The sequence below is a fragment of the Saprolegnia parasitica genome (assembly GCF_000151545.1).
Source record: "Saprolegnia parasitica CBS 223.65 unplaced genomic scaffold supercont2.6, whole genome shotgun sequence".
Classification (NCBI taxonomy): Eukaryota; Oomycota; class Saprolegniomycetes; order Saprolegniales; family Saprolegniaceae; genus Saprolegnia; species Saprolegnia parasitica.
In genome coordinates, this window is record NW_012156400.1 from 205,496 (window position 1) to 232,519 (window position 27,024).

Consider the following 27,024-nt stretch of genomic DNA (forward strand, 5'->3'; position numbering starts at 1 on the left):
CACGAATAAAGCGACTGCGCTCAAGTGTGTCGGTGAGCTTGCAACTTCACAGCTTTTCAGAAGTTTATATTGTGCGCCCGCCACAACCCCACGGATCCACGAACCAGAATCATAAGCTCCAAAATCTGCAAAACTATCTCGAAAGTGGGCTCCACGGTCCCGTTCAGCTCTTTTGAGCGCGCTGCGCTACGCGTACACGACTGCAGACCATGTGCTATCGACATGGCGTCAGCTCTCATTTTATCACGTTGGCACCGCCAAAATTTGAGAACGTCTTGAAGCATCGCTTTATTGTACAAACGAAGCCGCTGGCTTTAGTATCTACGACAAGATGATCCACTCGTACAAGTAAAGACTTCCCACGGGAGCTCATGGACGAGCCCGGTGGTCGTACTCATTTCATTCGTGAATACACGCTTTTCATCGCACTGGCGATAAGTCAGCTCGCAACACTCGCAACCATACATAGCGTGAGCGCAGAGCGTTTCGATCCATCTCAGAATTAAACGCAATTGTTGAGCCGCAACTCGGGGATCGTTTGCACTGGCACAGTACGCTCTGTACTCGTCGATAATTACACCATCGTTGATCTCTCGCATTGCTGCAGGTCCCAAGCCTCCCGCGATAGCTTGTTTGAATCTTTTGCTAGCACGACATGTACACATGTATCTCGCGACACGCACCATTAGATGCGCGAGCTCAAAGCGACTGGTGGGCCGATACACTATGCGCGATCGATTGGACAACGACACGCCCACTCAACTTTCACTGGAGGTACAAAAAGATCAAGGCGTCGCTAATCTCAAGTACGGTCACACCGTATTTTAGGAGGTGAATCTCGGAGCTTATTAATCTACGTGTCGTATTCATGCTTGCGTCTTGCGTACACTCTTTCTTGTTTTCCACACAATGCAATCCAAGCCGCAAACTGGTGAGATCCTGTCAGCCCACCCCGCAAGGGCCTGTTTCGCTCTTAATGCGACTAGCCGCCAATAAGGCCGAGCTGGATAAATGCAGAAACTCTTATAATCTTCTCGTAGGCAAATGTGGCCGTAGGGGCACTGGGCTTGCCCTCTTTCGTAAAAGCGCCACGCTCGATCTTCGCCCAGCCGCCGCTGCCACCTACTTAACGCCACTACTGACAATGCTTTCGCAAGCAATTTTAAGTACTGCAACCCAATGACTTTGTCGTCCAGTGGTATATGGTGGCGACGATGGCACTCTATTGAATAGACACCACATGCAGTTTGAGCTCCCAAACGTGCACTATACCTTACCTGTACTTGCCAAGAAAGCAGCCATTGTCAACAAGTAAGACCACAAATACCCGCATGTCGCTTCCGGGCAATTTTCACGGCTATAATTCCGAGAAAAAAGTCGAAACTGACCTCTCTTTCAGGCGTACCGGTACCCCAGCACGCAGTTTGCCCGTCACCAATAGCGTCAACCACACTGTCATCCACTATACGCGAGACCACGACGACGTTGTCATTTTTGCCCATGTCCGTATATGCCGGAATTTGACACTTATATATCGTCGCTACAGCCAGGCCATTTGCTCGTCGAAATCGCATTGAGCTGTTCATTCAACTGACCACCACGCTAACGGGAGCGATTGCTGTCGTCTCGATGAGCCATGATGCAAACCCATGGTCTCAACAACACGCACCACCTCGGAAGAATCATGCGCTTTCACAACGGGACCATCGACCTGCAACACTGCCGTTTGTGGGTTATGCCCATTTGCAAACTGATAATAATTTCCCTTCGGCCTGGTCATGGTCGCGAATGGAGGACGATCTTGGACTCGAATCGGCTGGCGGCACTAGACCGAGGCGCTACCCTTTTTAATCGGTGTCGAGCTCCACTTTTTTGTCTACGTGTCTTCATGCGTGCGTCTTGCGTACTGCTCGATTTCCACGCAATGCAATCCAAGCTGCCACGCTACAATGACGCAATTGGTCCCTGCTACCCATGCCTGCTATCCTCAGATGAGGCAAATATCCTCGGCAAAGTTCAACAACGTTCAAATGAGGCGCTCTGAAGAAACCAGATACACTAGCTCTTTGTATGTGTATCGCACCCAAGACAAATAAACTAGCTGACCTACCGGAAAAACTTGATTTTACGAGAATATATTATATCTAATATTTTGTATCTGTGGCGTAAATATAAATACTACGCCATAGAATCCGGAGTCGGACGTAATCACGTTCATCGCGGTCGCATTGACCAGCGACAGAGCAGGCGGTGGCCAGCATCATGCAGCACACGACGGTGTGCGTGAACAAGTACACGCTTCGTTACCAGGACGGCGGTCTCGAACAGAGCTACCAGGCTTTCTGTCACTCACGCCAGAAGGCGCTTTGGTTGCGAGGCCTCATCCCGGCAGCGATCAGCCACCTCGTCTTCGCCATCAGCGACAGCGTCGAGCACGACTCGCTGAACTTGCAAGTGACGATTCCTGCGCGACTCTTCCTTGTAGTGCTGCAGATCGGTCTCCATATCCTCGTCAAGATGGTAATGAGTTGAAAAAGCGATCAAGAATTATCATGCTCCATGGAATGGCGTAGGACCTTGTCAAGACCGACGAGCGCCTCATGTTCATGGTCGCCATGTGCAATGGCCTCTCGACCATGCTTATGTACGCCCTTCAGCGCTCCGTGTTGCATCAATGGGTACGGAGGTTGTTGCGAAAGGGGTTTTCTCTGACGAAAGCTGGCACAGGACGTCCTCTTTGTCCTCTTTGGTCTGTCCTTCTACACGATTCCCAAGGTCACACCGCTGGGCTTTGTGTACACTGCTATCGGCAGTTGGACCACAGCTGTCGTTTACTTTTACGTGGCTGTTTTTCTGCGACCATCAACGCTCCAGGTGTCCTCCGTTCCAATGAATGATGCGTACAAACATCCATCATCTGTAGCTCGAAGCCGTGCTTTCGTTTCTGTACTGCGCGCCTGTGATATGGATTTTCAACACGATATCGTACTACTCCGAGTACAACGCGCGGGAACGCTTCGTGCTCCGGAAGCGTCTGAACAGCGAGCGGATTAGCCTTGCGGTATTCTCTCTTGTCGTTAGGATGATTTTCAAACGGACTTGACGTAGGTGTCACGAACGCTTCTCGAAGCTAGCAAAACCAAGGCAACGTTATCGTGTCCGCAGGCCACAATGACAGTCGACATGAATGGGACGACGCTCTTCTTGGGTGTGCTTCTGTGGGGCGCCTTTACCTTGGGCAGCTTCGCTTCGTTCCCCGATATGTTCAAGTTTGTCGACGAAGCGACTGGCTGGGTGTGGTTCAGCCACTGCGCTGGCGTCACCATCTTTCTCGTCATGACCACACGCCGCGTACTACATCATTTCGCGAGCTTGTTCTGCGCCAACTCACATGTTGAATGCTAGCTGACCATGTTGGCTGTCGTCCCTTGCATCGGCGCATGTACGTGGTCGCAATTACTTTCGCCAGAGATGCATTCCTTCTGTAGTGCTTTTGTGGGTCATGTCGCTGGTGATGTCAGCCGAGTGGATCGTTTTCTCAGCTCACAGTGTGGGGTACACGTTGCTCGCGGCCTCGGCCATGATCGCCCTGGGCGTTGTGAGTCGCTTTGTTTTGGCGTGGCGCCAGGTAGGTCACCCATGCAAGCGAGCGAGTCATATTTGCTGTTATATGTAGCTAGTGGGCTTCTTACAGCGCACGTGCTTTCTATACCCGCAGCTACAGGACGGTCTCAACCGCGAATTTCCGCTTCTCGAGAAGATCGTGTCGGAGTACAATGCTGGCTTTGAGCCGCATATTCTGGCAAGCCGAAACGCGGTCAACTCTCCGACACATACACATTGCACGTACGCGCCTACAACGATGTAGACTGTTCTACACATCCAAAAGTAGGATATCCCCCAGCTCGGTAGCATCAACACTCTCGGTCGAGGCTGAAACGAAGCCCGGCTGCGGTATTTCGTCTGTCTTGCCGTCTTTTAAGGATGGCAAGTGCTTTTTCTGCTCCAAGAACGATGTCGTGCATTACGTGCCGGCCTGTGGCATGTATGTATACAATTCCTCGATGACATGGTCGAAATCACATTTTTCGCGTAGGTGGGGCAAGTGGGCCCATTGGCGCATGGACTCAAATCAAATGATCGACCAAGCGCAGAAAGGCAACATCCGGCAGCTTACAGTAAAGCCGACTGTGAGCATGTGCACGTCGTACTACGACCTCCAGGCCAAAGCTGCTGATGCCGTGGATGCGCTTGGAGTTTTGACACGCGAACTCGAAACCACCAAAGCGCAACTCGTGGCGGCTACGCGCGACACAACAGCTGCGCATGTATCCAATGCGCTTCTCCGGCGCGCACTGCACGACGCAAGTGCGAAACACGAGGCAGATGTGACGCTTCTCTCGAAAGAAGCGAACGAGAAACTCGCGCGCCTCCAACAAGAGTCGAACGAACGTCTGCACGAGCTCAAGGTGGAACAGGCACGTAGCATTGACAACCTGAAGGCACGCCTAGCGGCAACAATGGCTTCGCACGACGCCGAGCTCGAAGCAGCAACGACCGACGCCAAGACAGCGCTGCGCCTTTCTTGTGATCGTATTGCGTACCTTGAGGTCTGTCCAGCCACCACCAAGTTGAATGATCGATATCATTCCCTGATTGTACTAGGCCCGTGTCGGACAGCTCGAGGTTGAGTCTCGCAAGGCCAATGCAACGGTGCCAGCTGCTGGACCATCACACTCGTCCCTCGTTGTCGAGAAGCAGTCGCGACGCATGCCGTATGCGCGTGCACTTGAAATCGAGGGCCTCCGCGAGTCGGTGAAACACTAACACAAAGGACCCGTCTCTTCCTGGTAATACACTACTTTGGCCGAAACGGCACCGCCGAAAAGTCGTCGTTGTAGCGCTTGTACTCGGGGTGGTAGTTAAAGTTGTCGATCAGAACTTGGAGGCCCTGCGCATGCTTGATCTTGGCTTGGTCGTACTCTTCGCTCATCTCGACGGTTGTCGCGAGGTACGAGTTCTCGAGCGGCTTTATCTTGCTCTGGAATATGCCATTCCAGCGCTCGCACTCGGCGAGCTTGCGCATAATGTCCTCCTTGCGCGTATTGAGCTTGAAGAGCTCGTCCTCGTAGTCCTTCTTGCCCTTCATGTCGGCCTTGATCTCTCTCTCGAGCATGTCCATGCGCCCCGCAAGCGTGTCGAGCGCGCCTGCAATACCACTCGTTGAGCGGTTCATGTTGGACGCTTCCTTGGCCGTCACGAGGCCGCGCTCACTCGGCGGCTTGTACACGAGCTTGGCTGGAGGCCGCTTTGTCCCGTGCATCGCGCGTGAAAACTGCTCGTCTAGGTATTTTCGCACGAAACCGACGAGAAAATGTGATGGTTTCGCACAGCATATGCTTTTATTGCTTTCAACGCTTGCTTTGTATACGGCATCAGAGGTCCTCTGAAATGACATAAGGGCTCGGGCGAAGATTCGTGACGACGCGACGATGGACGCCGAGTTGATGTCGCTCGAACGTCGCCTGGCCGACCTCTACGGCGCCGTAGGCATGCTCTCTAAGACGGAAGACGCGCCGTCAGTGCACGTGCGTCTGCATGAGCTTTCTGAAAAGCTCCATCAGATCGAGAACCGCATCGACCCGCCCAACCTTGGTCCCTTGCACCTCGCATGTACTGTCACTATCGAAACCTCGTAACTCATGGTGCTTGTAGACGAGCAGAACAAGAAGCTATTGGCGCCAGGTTTCCTCGGAGAGCTCAAGCTCCAATCACACCCAGCATCGGGGAACCTTGAACAAACTACCAAGACCATCGTCTTGACGTCCCACGACATGGTCCAGACGATGTCGACCGAGGCGCAGAAGATCCAGGAGCTTGAACGCTTCGTGACACTGCCCACGATTGCGCCAGAGTCACACACAATCTTGTCGCGTGCCGAAACATCCAACTTGATTTTGGCCCAGCAGGTTATGGCGCGGCATGCACAAGTCGAGGCCCTGCTCCTGCGCTACTCGCACGTCATGGGGAATCTCTCAAAGAAGTTTCAGCTGTATGACCAAGTCCTTTCGCAGCTCGAAGGCAGCCACTAAGATCTTTGTATCAAGCCGACGGCTCTGCGTCCTCGTATATGCGCACAACCGACGACACGTCGCATGGAAGGCGCGTGACGGGGCACTCGCCGTGGTCGATCACATACTCGTAAATGCACGGATAGCAAAACACAAAGCCTGAGATGCAGCTTGCGGGGTTTGTGCGACGACGTTGGCACAGACCGCAGCGATGGGTCTACGCGATAACGTCATTAACGTGCAAGAGAAGAATGCGAGTTGTACGTCGGACGACATGGCAATCGCGCTCAGATTGAGCTGCGGCGCCAACGGCGGCGGCGGCGGCGGGCAGTTGATGGGGCCATGCGGCGTCTGGCGCGGGTTCATGTCCGAGTACATCCACTCAATAAACTTGAAGCCGATGATCGTGAAGATGACAATCGCTTGCGAGTGATCTAGTGTCATCCACGTCGCCTTGTAGAGCATTTTGCGGAGGCCGTTCACGAGACTGGGGCGCGCTCCGAGCTCCTGGAGGATATGCGCGCGCTGGAGAAGGCGCTTCTGGTCGAACGTCGACTAGAATCCGCACGTGACACGATGCGCGTTGACAACTCGAGACGTACAATGTCGTGGGGCGTAATCCGCGCGAACGCGACCTTCATCGCTCGGAGAAACGGCGTAAAGTGGCGGGTGTACCCAAAGAGGTACATCCACTATGAGCCATGAGCAACCAAGAGAGCGATAAGGCCTCCATGTACCTGATACAAAAGAAATGAGCCTTCGTACGTAAAGTGAGCCGTGGGGTAGACGTCGACAAACAGCCTCTTGAGCTGGCTCCACATCCGAAGCGTCGTCCACTGCCGCCAGAAGCGCTCCATCTTGGACGGTGGCGACAAGAGCTCGGCAGGAACTGGCGCATCGTCTTCGTCCGTATCACTCTCACCGTCGCCGCGATGACCAAGATTTGTGGCTACGAGGCTGTGATAGTAAGCGTCGAGCTTGGCCTTGACGTACGGCACGCCAACGTCGTAGAGGAGCCCGAAGTGACGGCCGCGCTCCGTGAGCGGCCCATCCAGCTCAACGCGCTTAATACCGTAGAATCGTTCGGAGAGAAGGCTGTCGTAGTGCGCGAGGCAATAGCGCTCGACGAGAAGCTTCAGGAGCGCGTACGTCTCGTGGAAGTGCTTGACGGGCGCTGAGGACGCGAGATGTGGGTACGTGTCGCAGAGGACATTGACGAGGTACTGTGCCGCGGGCTTGAAGCCGCCGGCCATGCGGTCTTGCATGATGAGCTCGAAGGTCGACGGTAGCGCCTCATCACCCGCGACGCTCTCGTTCGCGAGGAAGAGCGTCATTTTTTTTGCGTTTCGAAATCGGATGGGTAAACAAACAAATTTTGCAACTGTCCAGCATTCGGATAAATCATAATCCAAAGGGGCCACGCGCCCAGGCACAGTAATCTCCGATGTAGCAGTACACATCTCATAGACAAATGCTCCTGCTACCTCACCAGACACTTCGCGCAAGCGGATTAAGCTTTATTTACTCGTACGTACATGTAGCGTTAACAGTAAGGAAACGCATCCGGATAATCGAGCCTGGGTTGGTAGAGCGAAGTACACTCGCTTGCACGTTTCCTCGATTGGTTCGGCCCGCTGCATCATATCATTTCTAGGATAGTTGTCGCCGATCTACAAACGCTGGTTCCTCTGCATGTCGTTGGGTGTCACTGGGCCTTCTAGCATCGGTGATGTGCGCGCCGACAGAAGATCTCGAAGTCGCTCGTTCCATGGATTTCGGCCAATCGGGTGCATGTACGTTGAACGTACGGCGACGACGTACAATGTACACCGTACGTAGCGTACAGGCCCCCTTTGACTCTGCGGTGCGGACAAGTCGAACCGCTTCGGGCTGAAGAAAGATATGATGAACTCGGTCGCGCTGCCCTTCCTGAAGAAGTCCCGCCACGACGAGATGCTGGGTGAAGACGCCAGCGGCTCCATGGTTGAGGGCGTCGGCAGCATGAACAGCTTCATGCTGCCGCCTGTGGCTGACCCGGCGCTCTATTGCCGCACGAACCTCAAGATCAAGTACCACGAAGACAACGACCAGACGCTCAAGTTCGACAAGGGTACGACGACGCTGGCCTTCTGCTTCAAGGGTGGCATCCTTGCAGCCGTCGATTCGCGCTCGACGCAGGGACCGTTCATCGCGTCGCAGTCTGTCGACAAGATCAACGAGATCACGCCGTACATGCTTGCGACGATCGCGGGTGGCGCCGCCGACTGTCAGTACTGGCAGCGTAACCTCGCCGTGCAGTGCCGCATGTATGAGTTGCGCAACCGTCACCGCATCTCGATCCGCGCCGCGAGCAAGCTCATTGCCAACACATGCAACTACTACAAGTCGTACGGCCTCTCGCTTGGTATGATGATGATGGGCTACGACGACGGCCAGCCGACGCTCTACTACGTCGACGACGAAGGGTCGCGCATGCGTGCGAGTGCGAAGAAGCCGAAGTTCTCTGTCGGCTCGGGTAGCACGTACGCGTACGGTGTCTTGGACACGCATTACCGGTGGGACTTGGAAGACGACGAAGCAATTGAGCTCGGCCTCAACGCAATCTACCAAGCCACGTACCGCGACTCGTACAGTGGTGGTCTTTGCCGCGTCTACTTGTTCAAGCCCGACGGCTACCAGAAGGTCCATGACATTGATGTCGCCGAGTTGCACGAGCGCTTCGGTGGCCGCAACTAAGTCGTGGCAGCAACCCATGTCCTGCGCAACGAAGTGCAGCACTATTGCATAATATGACACGCATGCTCGCATCTTGAAGTTTCTGCAATATTCTGGTTAAGGCTACGAGAGACCTGTGATTGTGCCGTCAGGGAGGACGTCAATATCATGAAAGCTGGGGCGGGTGGCGAGGCCTGGCATCGTTGCCACGTCGCCTGTCAGTGCTGTGAGAAAACCAGCGCCAGCGTACAAGCGCACGTCCGTGATAGGCACGGTAAAGTCGACGGGACGGCCTTTCAACGCCGGGTCATGGGAAAGTGAGTACTGCGTCTTGGCCATGCAAATGGGAAGGTCGCCGTACCCTTTCGATGCATACCTAAAGGCGCGGTCGCGTAACATTCAATGCACAACACAATGTACCAGGATGCACGTGCTTTCGCTTCTGGTCTCCAATCGGTGCCACCACCACCGTAGATCGTTTTGACGATAGCGTCAACTTTGGCTTCGATGGAGCTTTGAGCGTCGTACGTTGGTGCAAACATACTACTGGGCAACGAAGTGGCCGCAATAACAGCCTCTGCCAAGTCGACCGTGCCGCGGCCACCGAGCGCGTGGTAGCGGGCAACGACAGCGGCGGTCGCGCCCGCAGCCTTGGATTCGTTCATGATCGCGTCCAATTCGGCTGGTGTATCTTGCAAAAACGGACTCACAGCGACAACGACGGGCACACCAAGAGACGCGGCGATTTGCACGTGCGCATGTAGGTTGGCACACCCGGCGCGCACGAGGTCGACACGCTCCGTGAGGTACTCAGCCGGCATTGGTTTTCCGGCAACAACAGGTGAACCGCCACCGTGCATCTTGAGCGCGCGCACTGTCGCGACAAGCACGATGCAGTCGGGACGCAGACCACTGCTAGCGCACTTGATGTTGCAAAACTTCTCGATACCCATATCGGCACCAAAACCAGCCTCCGTAATGACGATGCCACCACGTCCCACGAGCTTGAGCTACAGTTGCGCGTGAGCTAGGTGCTGGGATGCGTCAGTTTCGTACTGCGATCTTGTCAGCGATGATGGACGAGTTTCCGTGCGCGATGTTCGCAAAGGGCCCCGCGTGCACGAACACTAATTCGTCGTCATAATCCAGGCCGGTCGTAGGCATTACCTGGTGAGCCCTCAAGCGTTTGCATGAGCGTTGGCTGCAAGGCGTCCTTCATGAGAGCCATCATAGCCCCCGCGACGCCAATATCGTCCGCAGTCACCGCAGCACCGTCGCGACTGAAGCCGACGATGATGGCACCGATGCGAATGCGCATATCATGCATGTCACGTGCCAACGCAAGGATCGCCATGACCTCGCTGGCGACTACCGCGAGGAGCCATATGACGACAATGGACCTTGATGCAAATGCAAGTAGTCACCACTGATGTCAAAGCCGGTATTGCGGACCTGACCCTTCTCCGTCGGACTGTGTCCGATTGAGACTTGGCGCAGGAACCGGTCGTTCGTGTCCAGCACCCGCTTGATGGTGATTGTCGACGGGTCAATATCGAGTCGTGCGAATCGAGCACGATCGCGCCTTGACAACTCAGCTGGGTCGTGGCCCGAGATGCCTGTGCACTTATCTTATCAAATGCGTGAAGTGCAGAAATGAAGCGTACCGAGCTTGCCCAAGCGGCGTAGCATGGCCGGGGTAAACTTGGGTTGTGATGGAGCAATCTTGTTCGAGACGAGCCGCGCAAACAACGTTTCGTCTGTCAGCTGAGATTCATGGAAGATACGGGCGTCGATGGCGGCGGCCAATAGATTGGTGGCGGCCGTCACGGCGTGGATATCACCCGTCAAGTGCATGTTGAACTCGTCCTACGTATTTCTTGAGTCGCCTCCCCACGACATGCATAGACATCACCATGGGAATGACTTGAGCGTAGCCACCGCCCGCCGCGCCCCCCTACAATGTTGCGTTGATGGTGTACTACGCTTGGTAGGAGTACTTTGATGCCAAAGATCGGGCCCTGTGACGGCTGCCGAACGCACGCAAAGCTATTTGTGTTGAGATGCGCGCTAAAGGCTTGGGCCAGCCCCATCACGCACGTCGTCTTGCCCTCGCCCAGTGGCGTTGGTGTGATTCCACCAACGACGACATACTTGCCTTGAGGAGCATTCTCGAGCCGATTGAGGACCGAGAGCGCAACCTTAGCCTTGAACTTCCCGTGCAACGAAAGCTCGTCGTCATGAAGGCCGATCTCGGTTGCCAATTGTGCAATGCGCTTTGGCTTCTATCGTTCACACTGTGTATGAGACGTCTCTGGTTAATGCAGGTTGGACCAACCTGGGCCTGTGCAATCTCCAGATCGGACGGGGCTGGGGCCAGAGGCTCCAGGTGGAGTGGCTTCAGTGCCCACGCGCGGGTGGACAGCCAGCATGCTCTCGAGAGTCTGGTCGCCTTCGCCTGGTTCATCATGCTTTTGCGTGCGTCGTAGCCGGATATGCCAGTCTCCGGATACCGAAGGTCGTGGCGCCATTATCTCAAATCCTTGCTCAAATAGACGAGCTGGCCTACTAGTACTGGGCGGCCTGCCCAAGTAGACTGATGTGCGTCACCCGGATGGTGGTACCAAGACCGTTGAATCGTGGCAACGAGATCAACCGGCTGCTTCGTAGAGCCTCCTGCCCGCCCCTTGACGTAACCGCAGGGAGGGCGCCACTAAACATAGGAAACCAAAACCGGCGTATAGATAGGCCGTTCAACACGATTGCGGCCTGATGCACCGGGCCGAGAAGACGAGTAGTAAGGTATGCCGCGACCGGGAACTCGAGGTCGCCAAGGAGATCCACCGCAAGAAACTCCAGCAAACGCGGTCGGCGATTGACACGCACAAGCCTCGCACGTCAACAATGTACCATCTCCTGCACAACATGAAGCGTGATCGCGAGATGGAAGGTAGGTTTGTGCATCTTGGTCGTCTCTAATGTGTGGTAGAACGGCATGACGAGATCGAGCGCCATAACAACTTGCTCGTCAACCGTATGTCGGACGTCATGCACTGCTCAGCATGGGAATTCCACCCGTCGCCCGCGTCGTCCGTCAACACAGTGTCGTACACAGTGTACCACAGCCCGCGTCACGCAAGCCCGCTCAAGCCGAGCGCGCCGCCGCCACTGAAGAAGTCGCTGAACGGGACCTTCCGGACTCAGCGACTGCGGCAAATCCAAAGCGACAACTTGGTAGCACGCCAACATAGTTTTGCGATCACGAAATCGAGCATAGGCAATCACGCGTCGCGTGCGCAAAACAAAAACGCACTACAAAAACACGAGGATGCGCAAGGAGTGGCAGCAGAGCGTCAAGTACCTCAAGTCAATCTGCAACTTTCCTCTGCTCAAGCCAAGTCCGCCCGCCACAACAAGCACGACAGACACAATAGACCCCACGCTGAAGAACGCGCGAGCGTTCATGCAGGCACAGACTTTGGACGACGAAGAGGACGACCTTCTTCAGTACTACAATTTAAGCTTGCCGACTATCAACGTGAAAGTCGCAACACCTCCGACGACGGTGCCGCCCTTGTGCCGTCACAAGGCCCGAAAGCCTGCCTTCGAGCCAAAAAAGGTGGGGGCGCGCCCAGGACTACCCGTGCTTGACCACCTCAGCCCGCGCTTCAAATGGGGCCCGTCAAGTGAGTTCACGCATGTGACACCCAAGTCGCCGCTGCCAGCGCCATCGCATCTATTCAAGAAGGGCCGGACCATCGACGGCGTCACCTTTGTCGTGACCGTTGCCAGCGCCTCGACATACGGCATGACGATCTCAGCCCACGACGCGAGCGCAGATACGACGTATGAGCTATACGCCTCCAAAGACGACATGCTTGGGCTTCTCAAAGACGTCGTCTCGATTGAAGAAGAGTTCTCCGTCGAGACCATATCGCGGCTTCTCTGCGACCGCGTCCGATTCGAGCAAGACAGCTCGATGCTGTACCTTCCGCTTAACGAAGTGCGCTCGTTGGCGGGTTTGGCGCAAAATGTGCTCTTTTGCCTCGTCGCTTCGTGCTCTATACTTGACGAGGACTACACGGTGTCTGCGTCGTCGACACCCAATGGCGTTCGCTTTGACGTCCAGCACACCGTCTCACGCCAGACGTTTTGTCTCGAGCTTACGAGTGATGAACTTCGGCAAGCCTTGCGCGAGATGCATGTGACGGCATCGACTGTCGATGTGGCTGTGCGGATGCTACTGCCGTGCATTCTTGTTGACAATGGAGCCGTGCGTCTCTGTCAGCCTTCAACCTCCGCGGCCGTCGTTGTCTGGGAGACGGGTCATGTTTTGCAGGGGACGTACTACATCTGCACACTCACGGATCACAGAGACGGCACGTGCTCGCTATCTGTACGCGAGCCACATCAAGAGTCGACGCTGGACTCCGTCATCGTGTTGGAGCGGCTTCCACTGTCAGCTGCCGATTTGTTGCCACGAGTTGCGCTGACGCTCAACAAAAAGTTGCTGATCGAGTCGCCAGGCCGGCCAACGACAGCTGATCATGCTGACACGGTACTTTTCAAGCTCGCGGAAATGGAAAACGACATGCGTCAGTTCATCCAGCAGCACAACAGCACGACGCAACTACTTGATGACAACCAGTGTGCGACGCCATCCTCTGGCAACTCTTCAAAGGCTCATGGCGACGTCGAGAGCGCCTACGATGACGACTACGAAGCCTACGAGAACGACGACGAGGAGACGCAAGAGGCCCTGGACGAGAACGGACGAAACCCGTCTCGCAGCGATGCGCATTCAAGCCAACATTCGCGGTGCCCTTGCTCGCCGGAATACGATGGAGTTGCGACGAAGCTTGGGCATGCGTGTGGATTCGTCCACTTCACGACCAACGCCAGACACAGACGCTGCGGCGACGCGCATTCAAGCCCACTTTCGCGGTGCTCTCACACGCCAGCACGCGCGGTCGCGGTCGAAAGACGTCGTGCGTCCGCTGCCGACGTTTGCCAAGCCGATGGACCATGACAGCATTTGCCGAATCCAGGCGCACATCCGAGGATCTCTTGTGCGCAAATCGATGCGAACGAACGTTGACGAACCGCGCCCGACGGACTTGCTGAATGATCGCAGTCACGCGGCAACGCGAATCCAGGCTAGGTTCAGGGGCACGCTTGTACGTCAGCTCGGCAAACCAGGGCCGTGCGAAGAACCGAGCTCCTATCGCCGAAGTTTTCGAGGATTGGGCGACTGGAGCAACCACGGCGACAAGCACGGTGTTGTTCAGGATATCGATCGACCTTCCACGCCCAAACACGTCCCGATGCGGCAACAGCTCTCGGCGTCCCACAACTTCAGAGAAACCATGTAAGCTCATTCGGTCCTCGCGCGCGAATTGCATTACTATAAAGCCCGAAATCAAGCTGGTATTTGTTCCGCTGTGCAGTGCCGATGGTGACTTAAGAAGAGTGGGAAGTTTAAGAGTGAATATAATGGCAAGAATACACTGTATCCGAAAGTCAGCCTGGCCGAGTGGTCAAGGCGTTAGGCTGCTGGAAATATATACAAGTACCCGGTTGGTCACTCGAGTAGCTAGTTGATATCGCTTCAACCGTCAACAATGTCACGTGCAAACAATCTATGCAACGCACTTTCACGTCCGTGCGTGTGTTAACTTAGCTGTCAGCGAGCTTCTCGGCCAGGAAGCACGTCCTCCTATGACTGCGACGTTTCCGCTATTGGTTGCAACCGCTGTTGCCCCATTGAGTCGAGATGGCGCCGGCACTTGCAGTGGCTAAATTATTAATACCCGCTCGGATAAGAGTTTGCATGGTAGCAGACGGGAATTGTAGTGAACGCTCGCAGACCAGCGCACGAGCTGCCCTCTGGCTGTTCATAGGCAACCAATCATCGCTGCAAAAAGTATCGTGATGGATGGGAATGCGTTTCACCGCACCCTATCTTGGCTCTCTCGAACGCTGGACTAGCCCTGCCCAGTAGTTGCGCCATTTTGTTCATTTACTCGGGCAACAGAGTGCGACCTATACACAAATCCAGGATTTCTGCAGTCCAGAACGGTCCCTGGCATTCCTGAAGTCACGACATATAGCACAGACAGCGCGTTCGAAATAAATATGGTTTTCCCCAATCGTCGTTCCCACTTGGTCGTTTGTTGTTACGTGTAACCGGCCCGTGCCGCGCAAAAGGGCAGCGAGATGGACGAAGAGCGGCAGTCCAAGCATCGCGCGACAGTCGTTGGTGTCGTGCTTGAAGCCAGGGCGCTAGCGCCTTCACAGTCCGAAGGGGCCCGACCGTCTTCGGCAACGCAACCTCGCATGTCGGTTGCGGCGCCAGTGCCAGTAATGTCGAACCACGCGCTGGCGCTCCCACCGCCCCGAGCAGCCAAGATGGTTCATCTCGGTGTGCGCCAGCCTCACGCCAAGGCAGCGTCGTCCGCAGACCTCATAAGAGATTTCGAGTCTGCCGTGCGCAAGGTCGTCGACACGAAGCGTTCGGAGGCCGACAAGCTTCAATATTCCTCTGCAAAAAAATCGGACGACGTGGCAAAAGCGCGAATGGCGCTGCTGGACCTACAACGGGAGTGTGCGGCGCTTGGCATCACAGAGTCGACACACGACGACGCAGGCCGACTGCAAACGATCGCGTCGTACTCGCGTCGGCCCTTCTACGCGAAAAACTCGGTGCGTCTTGCGCCAAGAGTGGACGACGAGACCTCGTATGGCGTAGAAAATCCGCCATCTCGAGGAGAAGCTGGCGCTCAAGACGACCGAAATTTCCGCTGTCATGCGCAAAATCTTGTCCTACGATCATATCAAGCGGCGCCACGAAGTACGGCAACTACCAGTAGGACGCGCTTGACAAATGGTGCATTTAGACGGAGAAGACGGCTCTCATCACGGTGCAGCACCAACTCACACACGACCTCTGCGAAAAGACGCATCGGCTACATGAGCTGCATCGGCTTGAGATTGTCGCGAGCGAGGCGCTGAATAGTGCACAGTCAGGCCTCGCCGAGCTCAAAGCCACGATTGCGCGCGAAGTCCGCCTATTCGAGACCGAGCTCTCGCACCGCGAGCGATGGCTGCGCGAGAAGGCCAAGTTTCAAGCATTTTACGAGCGACAAGTAGCGTTGACTCCCGCACTCTCTCATTGAAGCTACCACCATAGATTGACGCAATTCCCAACATTGTGGGTGGCCGACGCAGCTCCGGACACATCAATTGTGGCCTCGACAAGACTATGAGTATGCAACGAGTGCAATGTTGCAGTGGTATGCGAGTGCCTTTAGGCAAGCGGTGGAGCTTGCACATGATTGTGAAGGCGTTGGAAGTCTCTCGCCTCGAAGACAAGCGGTCAATCACTTATCCCAACGATGACACTCAAGTTGCGCATGTTTAGCTGCGAAGAAGCTTTTCGCCGCATTGGACTGCACGGCGATCGTGTGGACCCAAACGAGATTGTGATGATGTGCAGAGCGCACGAGCAGCTCCGAGACGAGCTTCAGGCGCGGCAGGCAAGCCAAACTGAGCATTTGACGAGTGTCAAGCGTCGCATCGTACGAATTCTGTATGGCGCACATCGGCCTCACCTGCGGCAGGAGGCGCTGCGAATTAAACTCCAGGGCAACCGAGGACGTACCACCCGGCGTCTCATCGTTGAAGATGACAACGACGTACTTGTGGCCCTTCAAAAGCAAGAGCGGCTCTTGCACAAGGCGCGAGATCAATATGAGTTCATTCAGCAAATTGTGCACCCCGTAAAAGCTGGCATTCAGCAAATCGTCAGCCAAGTGACATCCGAGACCGTCAACGTCGACAGCGTCAGGGCAATCGAGACAGCCTTGGAGCGTGTCGAAGTCGAGCTCAGTCGCTACATCAATGACAGCAGCGCGTCCAGCAAGGAAAGCGTACGATCCGCGACGGCAGCAATGCATCAGACTATTTCTGTGTTGTAGCTGACTGCAGAAGTATCTTCGTCATCCCTCAAGACAGCCACACTGGTACACAGCGCCTGAATGCGTTGAAAGGATAACCTCACTCCGAGCTACAGGCTTCATGGACCAAGCCCAATGAGATCACATCACCCCACAACGTTCGCGTAAGACCCAAGGAAGAATGGTATTTTCCCCAACACTCGGCCGATGCGTCTCCCGTTGTTCGACGCCATCATCGGGGCGCAGCTGCCCCACACATGCTTCGCGATTTCGAAGGTAGCATGCAATTCAAAACAACTCGTTATCTAGCCGAAGTGCTAGATACCACGGGAGACAACGCCACTTACGATGGCGTAATGGATCGCGACACTGTCAAGCAAATCTCTTCAACGCTCACAACGTTGAGTAAGAAAAGCGCGAAGCGGCCGCTCTGGACGCCACGCGATAAAACAAATCTTCACACACGAAAATTGCTTCCTACTCTATTACACGCATTTTAGATTTACTGCACCGCACTCTTGAAGCAGACGCGAGAGATAATGGCTCTTAATTGCTGGGCGAGTCACTCCCAGAGAGCGAGGTAGGCGCGTAGAACCGTGCGTACTCGACACAAAACCGGCCTCTGCACTCGTTGGAGCAAAACTCCTTGCGCGACGCCGCGTCGAGAATCATTTGCGACGTTTTGAAGAGAGCGTAGCACTGCCAGCAGCTTCGCTTCGGCTCGATGGGACTACCAGCTGTGCCACTTTGCGTCGTTTCCTTGGGTGTTTGCGCACTGTTGATGCTGTTGGTGGGCTTGCGGCGCCATGCAGCTAGCGCGTCGAGAAAAGCTGCGTGGCTCTGCTCTTCATCAAACTGGCCGCTGAGAAGTGCACCGCCCCCAGCATCATGTCCAAGCGGGTTGGACCAGAACCCATTGTCATCGTGCTCGGGCTGCACATCCGTGGCGCGCCATTCCAAGAGCGCTTTCAAGAATGACTCGTGACTCTCCGCTTCGTTGAAGTCGCCGTCCGCCAAGTTGACTGGTGCGCCAGGTGCCCCCATGACTGGATTGTCAGCAATCGGCGCCAACTGCGACCAGTGCTTCGTTTTCTTGGCGGTGGCAAGTGGTAAAATCTTGGCATCGTGAAGCTTATCGTCCTCGACGTTTGTGGGCAATGGCACCTTGACCACAGGCGGTGGCCCCGAGGTGCGACGCAGCTGCTCGATTTGGTGAAAGATCGCCTTGCGTTCCGTTGCATCAGTGATTTGCAGGTAGTCCAAGTCGGATGGTGTGATCTCCATGAGCACCGAGCCTGACACCTCATTGAATTCGAATGTCGACGTATGGTGGCCGAGACCGACGCGACTTAGCCACTCGAGAACGTGGGCGACGCTCCAAGCGTCCAGCCGAGGGCCCGGGGATGGCGCTTGGCTCTTCGTCTTGCGCTTCTCGCCAACAGGTCGATCGCGGACGTCTTGTGCATACTTCCGCACGCTTCCGCGGTCTTCTCGCGCACTGCGCCAGCGATTGCCGTCCTTCATCTTGGCCTTGCCTTTCTCCCGTTGCTGCGCCTCGAGCGCCATACGCTCGCGCACGCGGAGAAGGTCTTCCTCCATGCGCTGCGCATCGGCTTCTAGGCGCTGAGACTCCTTCACCTTGTAGCCTTGTTGTCCTGGCAGCGGCTTGGCCGCGCCGAATCCCGCTCTCGCCTTCATCGCAAGCTAAAAATAACCGATAAAACAGACGGCCAGCGTGTACCGTGATACCCTTTGAGCTGTATTTCCAATGGAATGATCTCGTTTAGTACTTTTTTGTTTATCCGAGGCGCCTTGTAACCGGTTATAGGCGGGGATCAAAACAATTCATTGAAGGTGTTAATAAGTGGCGATAAGGATATTGTTGTTTTACGAGCCCTGGATTTGAAACCGTGCTACGCCGACATTTACTTTTACCAAGTCTCGATGGACAAGCCCGGCAAAGAGCGTAACCTGGCACGGCCTGCGAGCGTCGCGCCGCTACAGACCCAGACAAGTCTGAACCGCGTTGCTCTCAGCCGATGCGTGTCGTCGCCAGCTAACAAGGTCGTCGCCAAGAGCAATCTCTTTGGCGGCGCCGACGCCAAGGCCGCGCGCCTCGGCGAATTCGGGCGTCAGAATCCGTTCGAGACGGACTTCACCGAGCACGAGCTTGTCGCTCAAGGAGGGTTTGGAAAAGTCTACAAGTGCAAGTCCAAGGTCGACGGCCGCGCATACGCGATCAAGATCCAGCAATTCAAGTTCACGCCCCGATCCATCTTTCAGCCGACCGAAATCAAGGAGAAAATCCTACGGGAAGTGCATTTGCTTGCGAGTCTGGACCACGAAAACGTGTGTCGATACTTCAATACGTGGATCCTTGGCACGGTCGTCACTGGGTCGTCACCGCCCACACGTCCGTCGACGCAGCGGTCGGAAGGCGACGAAGACAGCTCGTTCTTGAGCTGGGACGAAGACGATACGAACGCGTCCCTGGACCGAGTCGAGTTTGAGCGCACTACGTCGTCCACGGCAAGCGAAGATGATGTGTCGCCGCCACGACCGCCACGTCGCCTGCCGGTCACGCTCCAAATGGATGTGTACATCCAAATGGCGTTGTACAAGGGCAACTCGCTGCAGCACTGGCTGCAGGAACGCAAGTCGATCGACGTGCAAGCCAACTTTGCGATCTTCAACCAACTTGTTGCTGGTCTCCAGTACATTCACAGCCAAGGTCTTGTGCACCGCGACATCAAGCCCGCCAACGTCTTCCTCACCGAAGGCGCGTGCGTCAAGATCGGCGATTTTGGCTTGGCGACGCGCGAGTCGGCGACCTTGGCCCAAGATACCGGTGTGGGTACGCCGCTGTACGCGAGTCCGGAGCAGATTCGCGGCGACGTCGTCTGCGATGCGTCCACCGACCTCTACAGCCTCGGACTCGTGCTCTGTGAGCTCTTTTGCGTGTTTGAAACGCAAATGGAGAAGTACGTGACGCTCATGCAGGCGCGCGATGGCATCTTGCCGCCCACGATGCACATGACGGCGCGAAACCTTGTCTTGCAGCTGGTCCAGGCTGACCCCAAAGCGCGCCCAACGTGCGCAGCAATTGAAGAAATGGTTGAGCTACTGCCGTACGGCGGCTCTCAGATAGCGATCCGCTCGCGGCGCGCCTCCCGCGCCATGAGCTGCGTGTACGAGTCTGACTCGGAAAGCGGGGACATTGGCATATATGGTGTTATCGCGCAACTGGAAGCGCTCGAGGCCAAGAGCGCCGAAGTGTTGCGTTGCCTGCCGACGACGGCCGACGTCGTTGAGCTCCAGGCTCAGAGCGCCGAACGGTCGCGGCTCCTCGCTCGCCTCCAAGAGATCGCGGCCCGTTAGCATGCCTTTTCAAGATATAATTTGAAGTTTCGATGTCTTCTTTATTCGCAAGATCCAGGAGACACAACATGTTGGCTGACAACCCGATCGGCAGCTTCTTTCTCCTCGCACAAATCGGTAGGACCGTCACCTATGGCTGCAGCCGATCAATCTCTGTAGGTATTTTGGGCGCGGTCGTCTTTGTCGCGGGCTTCAAGCTTTTCAACTACGTCTACGACGCAAAGGAGCGCGAGCTCTTTGGGGACAGGAAGGCTCGCATGCGCCCCGACGATGCGTTTCCTGTGGAGCCGCCGCGCTGCCTCAAGGACTAATGTCCTTTAATGCTACAAAGAAATCAAGTACGTGCATGCAATGAGACTGCTCTGGCCTCGTTTGGGCGGCGTAAACAAACAATGGCATTCTAGGCTCCATTCGAGTTTACTCTTCTATGTTATTCATACAACTACAGCTTTGACGCCGGGTGCTGCAGGAAGAACGCCGCAAGATGATGGACGAGCGCGTCGATCTCGGCGTCCGTGTTGTACGCATGCAATATGATGCGCAAGCGCTCGCTGTGCACGGGCACAGTCGGGGCGCGAATCGCGACAACGTTGAAGCCGTGTGCTCGAAGATGGGCAGCCGCCGCGAGTACGCGCGTGTTGCCTGGGCACACGATGCCTTGGATTGCAGTAGCGCTCTGGAGCAAGCTCGCGGGCGGAATGGCCACCGCATGTTCACGCACGCGGCTCCGAAAGCGTCGGACGCGCGATTGCAACTGGTGGCGCGCGCTGTCGCCGGCCGCACTGGCGCAATATGCATGCGCGGCGCGGATCGTGACCATATCGGACGCCGGCAGCGACGTGCTGTACACGAACGGCCGCGCATAGTTGACAAGGTACTCTTTGAGAACGGGTGGGCCGCAAACAGCTGCGCCGTGGATGCCCATGCCCTTTCCAAAGGTGTACACGGTGCAAAAGACGTCTTTCTCCAGGCCGAGGGCCCGGACGACGCCCGCGCCATGCGGTCCGTCGACGGCAACACCATGCGCTTCGTCCACGATGAGCGCCGCGTTATACTCACGACACAGCCGCACCTATCGTCGTGTTCGACATGTATTTTGTGTGCAAGGGCGTATGTACCATGGCGGCGAGTGGCGCAATGTGGCCATCCATCGAGTAGACGGACTCGACAACAACAATACGGTTGCCCGTCGCTGGCGCCGACGCGAGGCGCGCCCGAAGATCTTCGACGTCGTTGTGGCGAAAGGCGACCGACGTCGCTCGACCGAGGCGGAGGCCCTCGCGGCACGAGTTGTGCACAAGCTCGTCGTAGAGGACGATATCACCAGGCTGTGGTACAGCGGAGAGCACGCTCAAATTGGCGAGGTATCCGCTATTGAAGACGAGGGCGGACGGGTACCCGTAAAAGCCGGCGAGGTCGGCTTCGATATCCAAGTGCAGCTGGGACGTGCCAGTCACAAGGCGCGAGCCGGTGGACCCATGTCCGTGCGGCGCCGACGCGATCGCATCCGCGAGCTCGCGGCTGCGCGCAAATCCAAGATAATCGTTGGAGCAAAAGTCGACGTTGTCGTCCGAGAGCACGTGCAGGTGACGCCGGCTGCCGTCCGCGTCGCGCTTGGCGACGGCCGTCTCGAGCGCAACCTCGATCATTCCTGAACAAAGCCAAATATGGTCAACCGGACGCGAACCGGATACGGGTCGGAACAAGTTGCAAGGCCCCATCTGCTCGGCTTGCGACTGCGTATGTACCTCACGTAGATGAGGAGGTGCTCTGCCGCTCCCAGCGATGGCGTCGCCTCAATCCTCTGCACGCTAATAGCTGCGTGCTGCAGCGTCGACTTGCGCAGTAGTAGTTTGAACAACATCGTGCATCCGCGCCGGTCGACGCAGTGTGAGCAATGGCTGCGGGACACAAAGATGGTCGACCGAACTGGCTCCCGACTGAAATTTCATACAAACAGTAAGTAATCGCGGTAACCGGATCGCAGGTCGCCAGGACATTCGAAGAAGCGACTTCCCCTCGATGGCGACAACTCGGCGCTCCCTGTGGGCCCGCCGGAGTACCTACCTCGTGCTGCTCGTAGCGCTCGTCGTCGCGGCTGACGCGGACGTGGCGCAGAGCCCGTATACGTGCGAGCCGTGCTGCAACAACAACAGCACCAACACCCAGCCGCCGCTCTGCTGCGAACCCGGCCCGCTTAACAGCGTCGTCGGCGGTGCCTGCGTGGCCTTGCCCTGCTGCGTCAACGGTGCGTGTACACGCACATGGAATCCATAGGCCCATGACGACGATGCACAGGCCGGTTTGATGCGGACGAGTACAAGAAGAACCGTAAACCGTGGAAACCATGCCTGAAGTACCCTGGTTGCCGTCTCGACGAAGACCTCTGCAGCGTTTCTTTCCTTCCGAACGACACCAGCCAGAGCTTCCCATGGCAGTGCACGAAGCCGTGCTGCAGCAATGGTACGCCTATCATGACCGACCACACGCCACCCACAAGCGCAAACATAGGCTTCGTGACAGACTACACGTGGGACGCGACCCAGAACAACATGCCAGGCCAGACCAATGCGGTCGTCGAGATGACGTTCGACCCGAACGACTACAGCCGCGTGCTCATATCGAACGGCGAGCCCGCGGGCACGTCGATCCTCGAGATCTTTGTGCGCATCCCGACGGGGTGGGCGTGGAACACGACGACGGGCGGGTGCACAATCCAGGACTCTAAGACGATCAACGCCAGCCCCGTGAGCGGTCTCTGCCGAACGATGCAGTGGGGCGCCTACTCGTACATTGGCTTGAACTTGAAGTCGGTCGCCGCTTTGAGCGCCGCCCGCTTTCGCGTTGTTTTAACCAACGTCTCGACGCCCAAGAGTGTGCTGCCGCCAGAACACTTTCCGATCTACTTTACCGCCAAGCTACCGAACGTAGACTACCGCGTGTACATTAGCGCGGGCTACGTGCGCAGCGTGAACGCGGGACGCATCTCGCAGCCAGCGTTCTTCACGGCCAACATCCTCTCGCAGGCCGTGTCGAACGCGACGCTCATCTTTGTCTCGGACGTCTTGCTGCCGAAGCAGACGCAACTCAAGCTCGACTTTCTCAACAGCGGCTACACGGTGGGCGAGTGCTCCTTCTTTTACAAGTCGCGGCCGTTGGTGGCGACCTACAAGCCTGACCCGAGGGTCTGGACGGTGACGCTGCCCGAAGACATTGCACCCAACGCGTCGGTGCTCATCGACGTGCACAACGTGCGCAACCCAGAGTCGCTGTACCAGGAGCGGTTCACGTCCATCAACATTACGGCTTCCGCGGGCGACTCGATGCTGGCCCAAGGCGTGGTCGTGACGACGATTATGAAGGACCTCCAGACGTCGCTGCCCTCGAGCCCCTACAACTGGATCTCGCTGGTGCTGCTCGTGCTGAGCCTCACGTTCTGCTTCCTCATGCTCTTCAAGCACGGGCTTGGCATCATGCACTGGTCGTTCCACCCGATTGCGATCTTTAGCGACATGACGGCGATCACGGCCGTGACCGGTCTCCTCCTCGGACTCGTGAACAACGTGCTGTGGATCTCGGGTGACATGAAGCACATGGAAAACTACTTTACGATCAAGTGCGGCGTCACATCGCTCGCGTTCACGATGCTCTTGAGCGTCTGCTGCCATTGGGCCTCGGTGCTCTCGCCGCCTGTCCGGAAGCTGCCCAAGTTTTCGCTCTTTGTGCTCTTTCTGTGCCTGAACGCGTGCTACTACGCCTTCCAGTTTGGCGCCGCGAACGTCCACCAAGACACGATCCGCAAGGTCTATGAGGCCGAGAGCACCACCAACATGCAGGACCCAGTGTACACGTGCAAGAACGGCACGACGTTCCAGTACGTCTTCTCCGACATCCAGCCGTACTTTGCACTCTGCTACATGGCCAAGCAACACCTCTCGGTAGCGGATCAGGCCTTCTTTACGTGGTTCTCCAACACGACGTACTCGGTCTCGGCGCTCCTCACGCTCGGTGTGCTCTTCCTTGGGCTCATGGTCATGCACCGCGGCTCGAAGATCATGCAGCTCATCGCGTACTCGCCGCAGCAGATCTACCTCATGAAGGCGCTGCGCCTCTACACGTCGCTCATCGGCGTCGTGACAGCCACGTACCTCATTGCGTTCTCGATGCAGTTTGTCCAAAACGAAGTCCCGTACTACGTGTGGTATCTCACGACCGTCTGGCTCCCCCAGTGCGTCCCGCCGTGCTGCTTCATCTTTCTCCAATGGAACTCGGCGACCAAATCGCTCCGCAAGAACGACGAGGAGACCGACTGCTCGTGCGAAGCCGTCGTGACGCCTCGCATCGTTGGTATCACATTTGCAGAGAAGGAAGACGACGATGGCTCTGAGGACCTGCCGCTCGACCGAGGTACGACCGTGCTCGTGCCCGACACGTACTTGGACGACGACGAAGACGAGGTTTTGGACGACCTCCCTTCATCAGTTGTAACGTCGTCAAGCCGCAGCTTCATCAAGCAGCTGGACGCCGAGATGTTGAACCAAGCGTCAAGCTTTGGTGTCTCGCTCCGTCTTCTTGTGCCACAGCACATCCCCCGCGGCTGCTACGTGGCGATCGAAACTCAAGACGACGCGGGGCAGTGGGTGCGTGGCGACTCGACGGACACGCTGGTGCCTGAGACGGTTCGGGACGAGCATCATGTGGCCTTTCTGTCCGTGCCGCAGATCCTCTTGCCGCTGACGAGCTCGATTCCAGTCCGGTTCCTCGTGTACACTGCCCGGACGCCTTCGACGCACTACGGCGCCAGTACGATCAAGTCGAACGCCAGCAGCAGCAGCGCGCATTCGACGCCGCTCGATGGGCTCGAGTACCTGGAAGAGGAGAGCGACTCAGACGATGAGGACGACGAAGACGACGAGGACCAAGGCGACGACGACATGCTCTTTGTGTCGCCGTCGGACCAGTGCGTATGCTCGTTCCAGATGGAGTCGCAGCTCCTGCTCGATCACATGGATCACTTTACCGAGGCACTGCAAGTGTGGAGCAACCGGAAAACTGCTCATTCTTGCTGCCGTGCCGCCTCGACATCCAGATGGTCCGCGACCATGAGCTGCGGCGCACGCACCTCTCGATGCTGCAGAACAACGCACCAAAGGCCCACACAACAACGCTCTTTACGTCGCCGGCTGACACGCTTCTTACGGCGCAGTTTCACTTGCAAGACCAGGACATCTTGGTCGTCGAAGACCTCATGGAGAGTCCGTACACGAACGTGATTCCGTGCCAGTACCTCGACATCATCCTCGCACGGCGCACGAAGGAGTACCTTCTTGCCGAGCAAGAGCTCAAGCAGTTCCTCGCCTCGAAGCGTCGCGGTTGCAGCGACAGCAGTCGATGGGTTCGCTCTACGAGAACTTGCTGGAGCAGATCCAGGAAGAGGCTGATCGTCGCCAGTGCCGCGACTGGCTCGTCGAACGCGCCAAGCTGCGCCGCGACTACGTCGTGCTGCTCAAGCGCGCGCGCCACGTGGTGTACGTCCGCGAGTCGCGTCAGCTGCGCTTCAAGGCAAGCACGCAGAAGAAGGACTCGCTCTTGCGCTTCCTCCCGATCAACCTGCATGTCCAAGAGATGCACGTCGCCAAGTCCAAGGCTGCCAACGCGGACGCCGCCATCTACGAGACGATCACGGTCGGCGCTTTTGCTGCGCATGTGCACAAGTTCAAGAACGGAGGCCTTCACAGCATGCAGCAAGCGGCCACGAAGCTTCGAAGCCCGCTCAAGGTCTCCAACATGTTTCCGTCGACGTGGCAGTACCTCTCGCAGTCGGAGCGTAAGCGCGTCGAGCTCGAGTGGGCCATCGAGACGCGCCTCGATGTTGTCGTGCCGCAGGCGCTCTCGACACTCGTGACAGCGTTCTGCCACAAGCTGCAGCTCATCGTCTCGGAGGACAAGCAGGCACCTCTGGACCAACTGCTCTACATGGGCTTTCTCTTTGAGGTCGAATCGCTCCTCTCGACGCACGGTACCGAGATCGGCATGCTCGAAGATATGATGGTGGCCGTCGCCTCGCTCAAGCGCGTGCGCATGCTCCTCGTCGAAGACGACGTGCGGGCGTCTTCGCCAAGCGAGGCCAAAGCGGGCAACCCCGTCGTTTGTGTCGAGCTCTACACCAACATGGACGATGCACTCCTTGGCGCGCGAACGCACGCCCACGCGAAGTCGACGGACGACGAGTTTGTTGTGCGCGTCGTGCTCAAGTGCCTCGGCAAGGTGCACGTGCCTCGGCGCAAGGCCACGGTCGTCGTGCACCCGCTGCTCTTCTCGACAGGCATCAACGAGAAGCAGACGCTGGCCATGTCGACGCACAACCACAAGCGGCTGCAGGACTACATCAACGAAGTCAACATCGTGGCGCTGCGCCCGCTTGTCGCGGCATACGTGGACCAACACGGTGGCACGCCCGACGCGGCGCTTGTGCAGGAGACGATGGCGTTGCTGGAGGCTGCGGTGCAAGCGAGCATGGCGAGCCGCAAGAAGATGCCCGAGGTGCTCCAGCTCTCGTCGCGAATCGTGCGACTGCTACATGGAGGTCGCGTCACGGTCTGCAAAAGCGCGAAGGACCGAACGGGCATGTCGGTGACCCTCGAGCAAGGTACGCGCTTCAAGACAATCGGATCTCACACGTTTGCTATTAGGTCACCTTTTGCACTGGAACCACGAGCTGCCCAAGGCCAAGATCCCCGAGATCGTCTCGACGATGCGGTCGCGCGGCGTGCGGATAGAGAACGCGCTCAAGAACACGGGCCGGCGGCGGTTTGCTTTCAACGCCTTGCAGCGCTCGATGCTGCCCGAGGAGTACCGATGCCCGCCTGAAACTGGCGGCCGCAACATGTCATAGTCATATGTATCAA

General features: G+C 56.8%; 13 protein-coding genes across 13 annotated transcripts; 8 read left to right on the forward strand and 5 right to left on the reverse strand.

Annotated features, from left to right (window-relative positions):
- The first annotated feature begins 2,217 nt into the window (after window positions 1–2,217).
- On the forward strand, window positions 2,218–4,885 carry SPRG_02384 (hypothetical protein). Its single transcript, XM_012340960.1, has 11 exons — window positions 2,218–2,520; window positions 2,574–2,678; window positions 2,728–2,874; window positions 2,924–3,061; window positions 3,109–3,351; window positions 3,406–3,442; window positions 3,489–3,628; window positions 3,677–3,846; window positions 3,893–4,045; window positions 4,097–4,610; window positions 4,666–4,885. Exons 1-11 carry the CDS (start codon window positions 2,263–2,265, stop codon window positions 4,825–4,827), a joined length of 2,067 nt encoding a protein of 688 aa, XP_012196350.1. The 5' UTR covers window positions 2,218–2,262; the 3' UTR covers window positions 4,828–4,885.
- Window positions 4,618–5,323, reverse strand: SPRG_02385 (hypothetical protein; the record flags this gene model as incomplete). Its single annotated transcript, XM_012340961.1, has 2 exons — window positions 4,618–4,823; window positions 4,880–5,323. The coding sequence occupies 2 exons, from the start codon at window positions 5,321–5,323 to the stop codon at window positions 4,662–4,664; spliced, it is 606 nt and encodes a 201-aa protein (XP_012196351.1). The 3' UTR covers window positions 4,618–4,661.
- Window positions 5,324–5,467: 144 nt separating this feature from the next.
- SPRG_02386 (hypothetical protein) lies at window positions 5,468–6,241 on the forward strand. Its single transcript, XM_012340962.1, has 2 exons — window positions 5,468–5,673; window positions 5,716–6,241. The coding sequence occupies exons 1-2, from the start codon at window positions 5,493–5,495 to the stop codon at window positions 6,090–6,092; spliced, it is 558 nt and encodes a 185-aa protein (XP_012196352.1). The 5' UTR covers window positions 5,468–5,492; the 3' UTR covers window positions 6,093–6,241.
- Window positions 6,103–7,412, reverse strand: SPRG_02387 (hypothetical protein; the record flags this gene model as incomplete). The annotated part of the gene is made up of 4 exons (XM_012340963.1): window positions 6,809–7,412; window positions 6,674–6,763; window positions 6,336–6,626; window positions 6,103–6,288 (listed from the first exon to the last, which is right to left on the reverse strand). The coding sequence occupies exons 1-4, from the start codon at window positions 7,403–7,405 to the stop codon at window positions 6,103–6,105; spliced, it is 1,164 nt and encodes a 387-aa protein (XP_012196353.1). The 5' UTR covers window positions 7,406–7,412.
- A 506-nt stretch (window positions 7,413–7,918) lies between these two features.
- On the forward strand, window positions 7,919–8,878 carry SPRG_02388 (hypothetical protein). The gene has a single exon (XM_012340964.1). It carries the CDS (start codon window positions 7,974–7,976, stop codon window positions 8,805–8,807), a length of 834 nt encoding a protein of 277 aa, XP_012196354.1. The 5' UTR covers window positions 7,919–7,973; the 3' UTR covers window positions 8,808–8,878.
- Window positions 8,879–8,894: 16 nt separating this feature from the next.
- Window positions 8,895–11,266, reverse strand: SPRG_02389 (formate-tetrahydrofolate ligase). Its single transcript, XM_012340965.1, has 9 exons — window positions 11,122–11,266; window positions 10,784–11,068; window positions 10,699–10,740; window positions 10,451–10,652; window positions 10,211–10,402; window positions 9,954–10,154; window positions 9,843–9,913; window positions 9,207–9,796; window positions 8,895–9,162 (listed from the first exon to the last, which is right to left on the reverse strand). The coding sequence occupies exons 1-9, from the start codon at window positions 11,251–11,253 to the stop codon at window positions 8,910–8,912; spliced, it is 1,968 nt and encodes a 655-aa protein (XP_012196355.1). The 5' UTR covers window positions 11,254–11,266; the 3' UTR covers window positions 8,895–8,909.
- A 274-nt stretch (window positions 11,267–11,540) lies between these two features.
- On the forward strand, window positions 11,541–13,328 carry SPRG_02390 (hypothetical protein; the record flags this gene model as incomplete). Its single annotated transcript, XM_012340966.1, has 5 exons — window positions 11,541–11,733; window positions 11,773–12,017; window positions 12,061–12,181; window positions 12,218–12,839; window positions 13,310–13,328. Exons 1-5 carry the CDS (start codon window positions 11,556–11,558, stop codon window positions 13,326–13,328), a joined length of 1,185 nt encoding a protein of 394 aa, XP_012196356.1. The 5' UTR covers window positions 11,541–11,555.
- A 1,914-nt stretch (window positions 13,329–15,242) lies between these two features.
- On the forward strand, window positions 15,243–16,819 carry SPRG_02391 (hypothetical protein; the record flags this gene model as incomplete). Its single annotated transcript, XM_012340967.1, has 6 exons — window positions 15,243–15,485; window positions 15,532–15,633; window positions 15,680–15,933; window positions 16,126–16,360; window positions 16,403–16,711; window positions 16,760–16,819. Exons 1-6 carry the CDS (start codon window positions 15,360–15,362, stop codon window positions 16,817–16,819), a joined length of 1,086 nt encoding a protein of 361 aa, XP_012196357.1. The 5' UTR covers window positions 15,243–15,359.
- A 458-nt stretch (window positions 16,820–17,277) lies between these two features.
- SPRG_02392 (hypothetical protein) lies at window positions 17,278–18,436 on the reverse strand (the record flags this gene model as incomplete). Its single annotated transcript, XM_012340968.1, has 1 exon — window positions 17,278–18,436. The coding sequence occupies one exon, from the start codon at window positions 18,434–18,436 to the stop codon at window positions 17,285–17,287; it is 1,152 nt and encodes a 383-aa protein (XP_012196358.1). The 3' UTR covers window positions 17,278–17,284.
- Window positions 18,437–18,674: 238 nt separating this feature from the next.
- SPRG_02393 (PEK protein kinase) lies at window positions 18,675–20,148 on the forward strand. Its single transcript, XM_012340969.1, has one exon. The coding sequence runs from the start codon at window positions 18,683–18,685 to the stop codon at window positions 20,114–20,116; it is 1,434 nt and encodes a 477-aa protein (XP_012196359.1). The 5' UTR covers window positions 18,675–18,682; the 3' UTR covers window positions 20,117–20,148.
- A 24-nt stretch (window positions 20,149–20,172) lies between these two features.
- Window positions 20,173–20,427, forward strand: SPRG_02394 (hypothetical protein; the record flags this gene model as incomplete). The annotated part of the gene is made up of 2 exons (XM_012340970.1): window positions 20,173–20,233; window positions 20,276–20,427. The coding sequence occupies exons 1-2, from the start codon at window positions 20,185–20,187 to the stop codon at window positions 20,425–20,427; spliced, it is 201 nt and encodes a 66-aa protein (XP_012196360.1). The 5' UTR covers window positions 20,173–20,184.
- Window positions 20,428–20,473: 46 nt separating this feature from the next.
- SPRG_02395 (hypothetical protein) lies at window positions 20,474–21,837 on the reverse strand (the record flags this gene model as incomplete). The annotated part of the gene is made up of 2 exons (XM_012340971.1): window positions 20,474–21,188; window positions 21,235–21,837. 2 exons carry the CDS (start codon window positions 21,835–21,837, stop codon window positions 20,559–20,561), a joined length of 1,233 nt encoding a protein of 410 aa, XP_012196361.1. The 3' UTR covers window positions 20,474–20,558.
- A 301-nt stretch (window positions 21,838–22,138) lies between these two features.
- Window positions 22,139–27,011, forward strand: SPRG_02396 (hypothetical protein; the record flags this gene model as incomplete). Its single annotated transcript, XM_012340972.1, has 6 exons — window positions 22,139–22,364; window positions 22,415–22,579; window positions 22,628–25,100; window positions 25,151–25,511; window positions 25,568–26,765; window positions 26,809–27,011. The coding sequence occupies 6 exons, from the start codon at window positions 22,139–22,141 to the stop codon at window positions 27,009–27,011; spliced, it is 4,626 nt and encodes a 1,541-aa protein (XP_012196362.1).
- Between the last annotated feature and the right edge of the window lie 13 nt (window positions 27,012–27,024).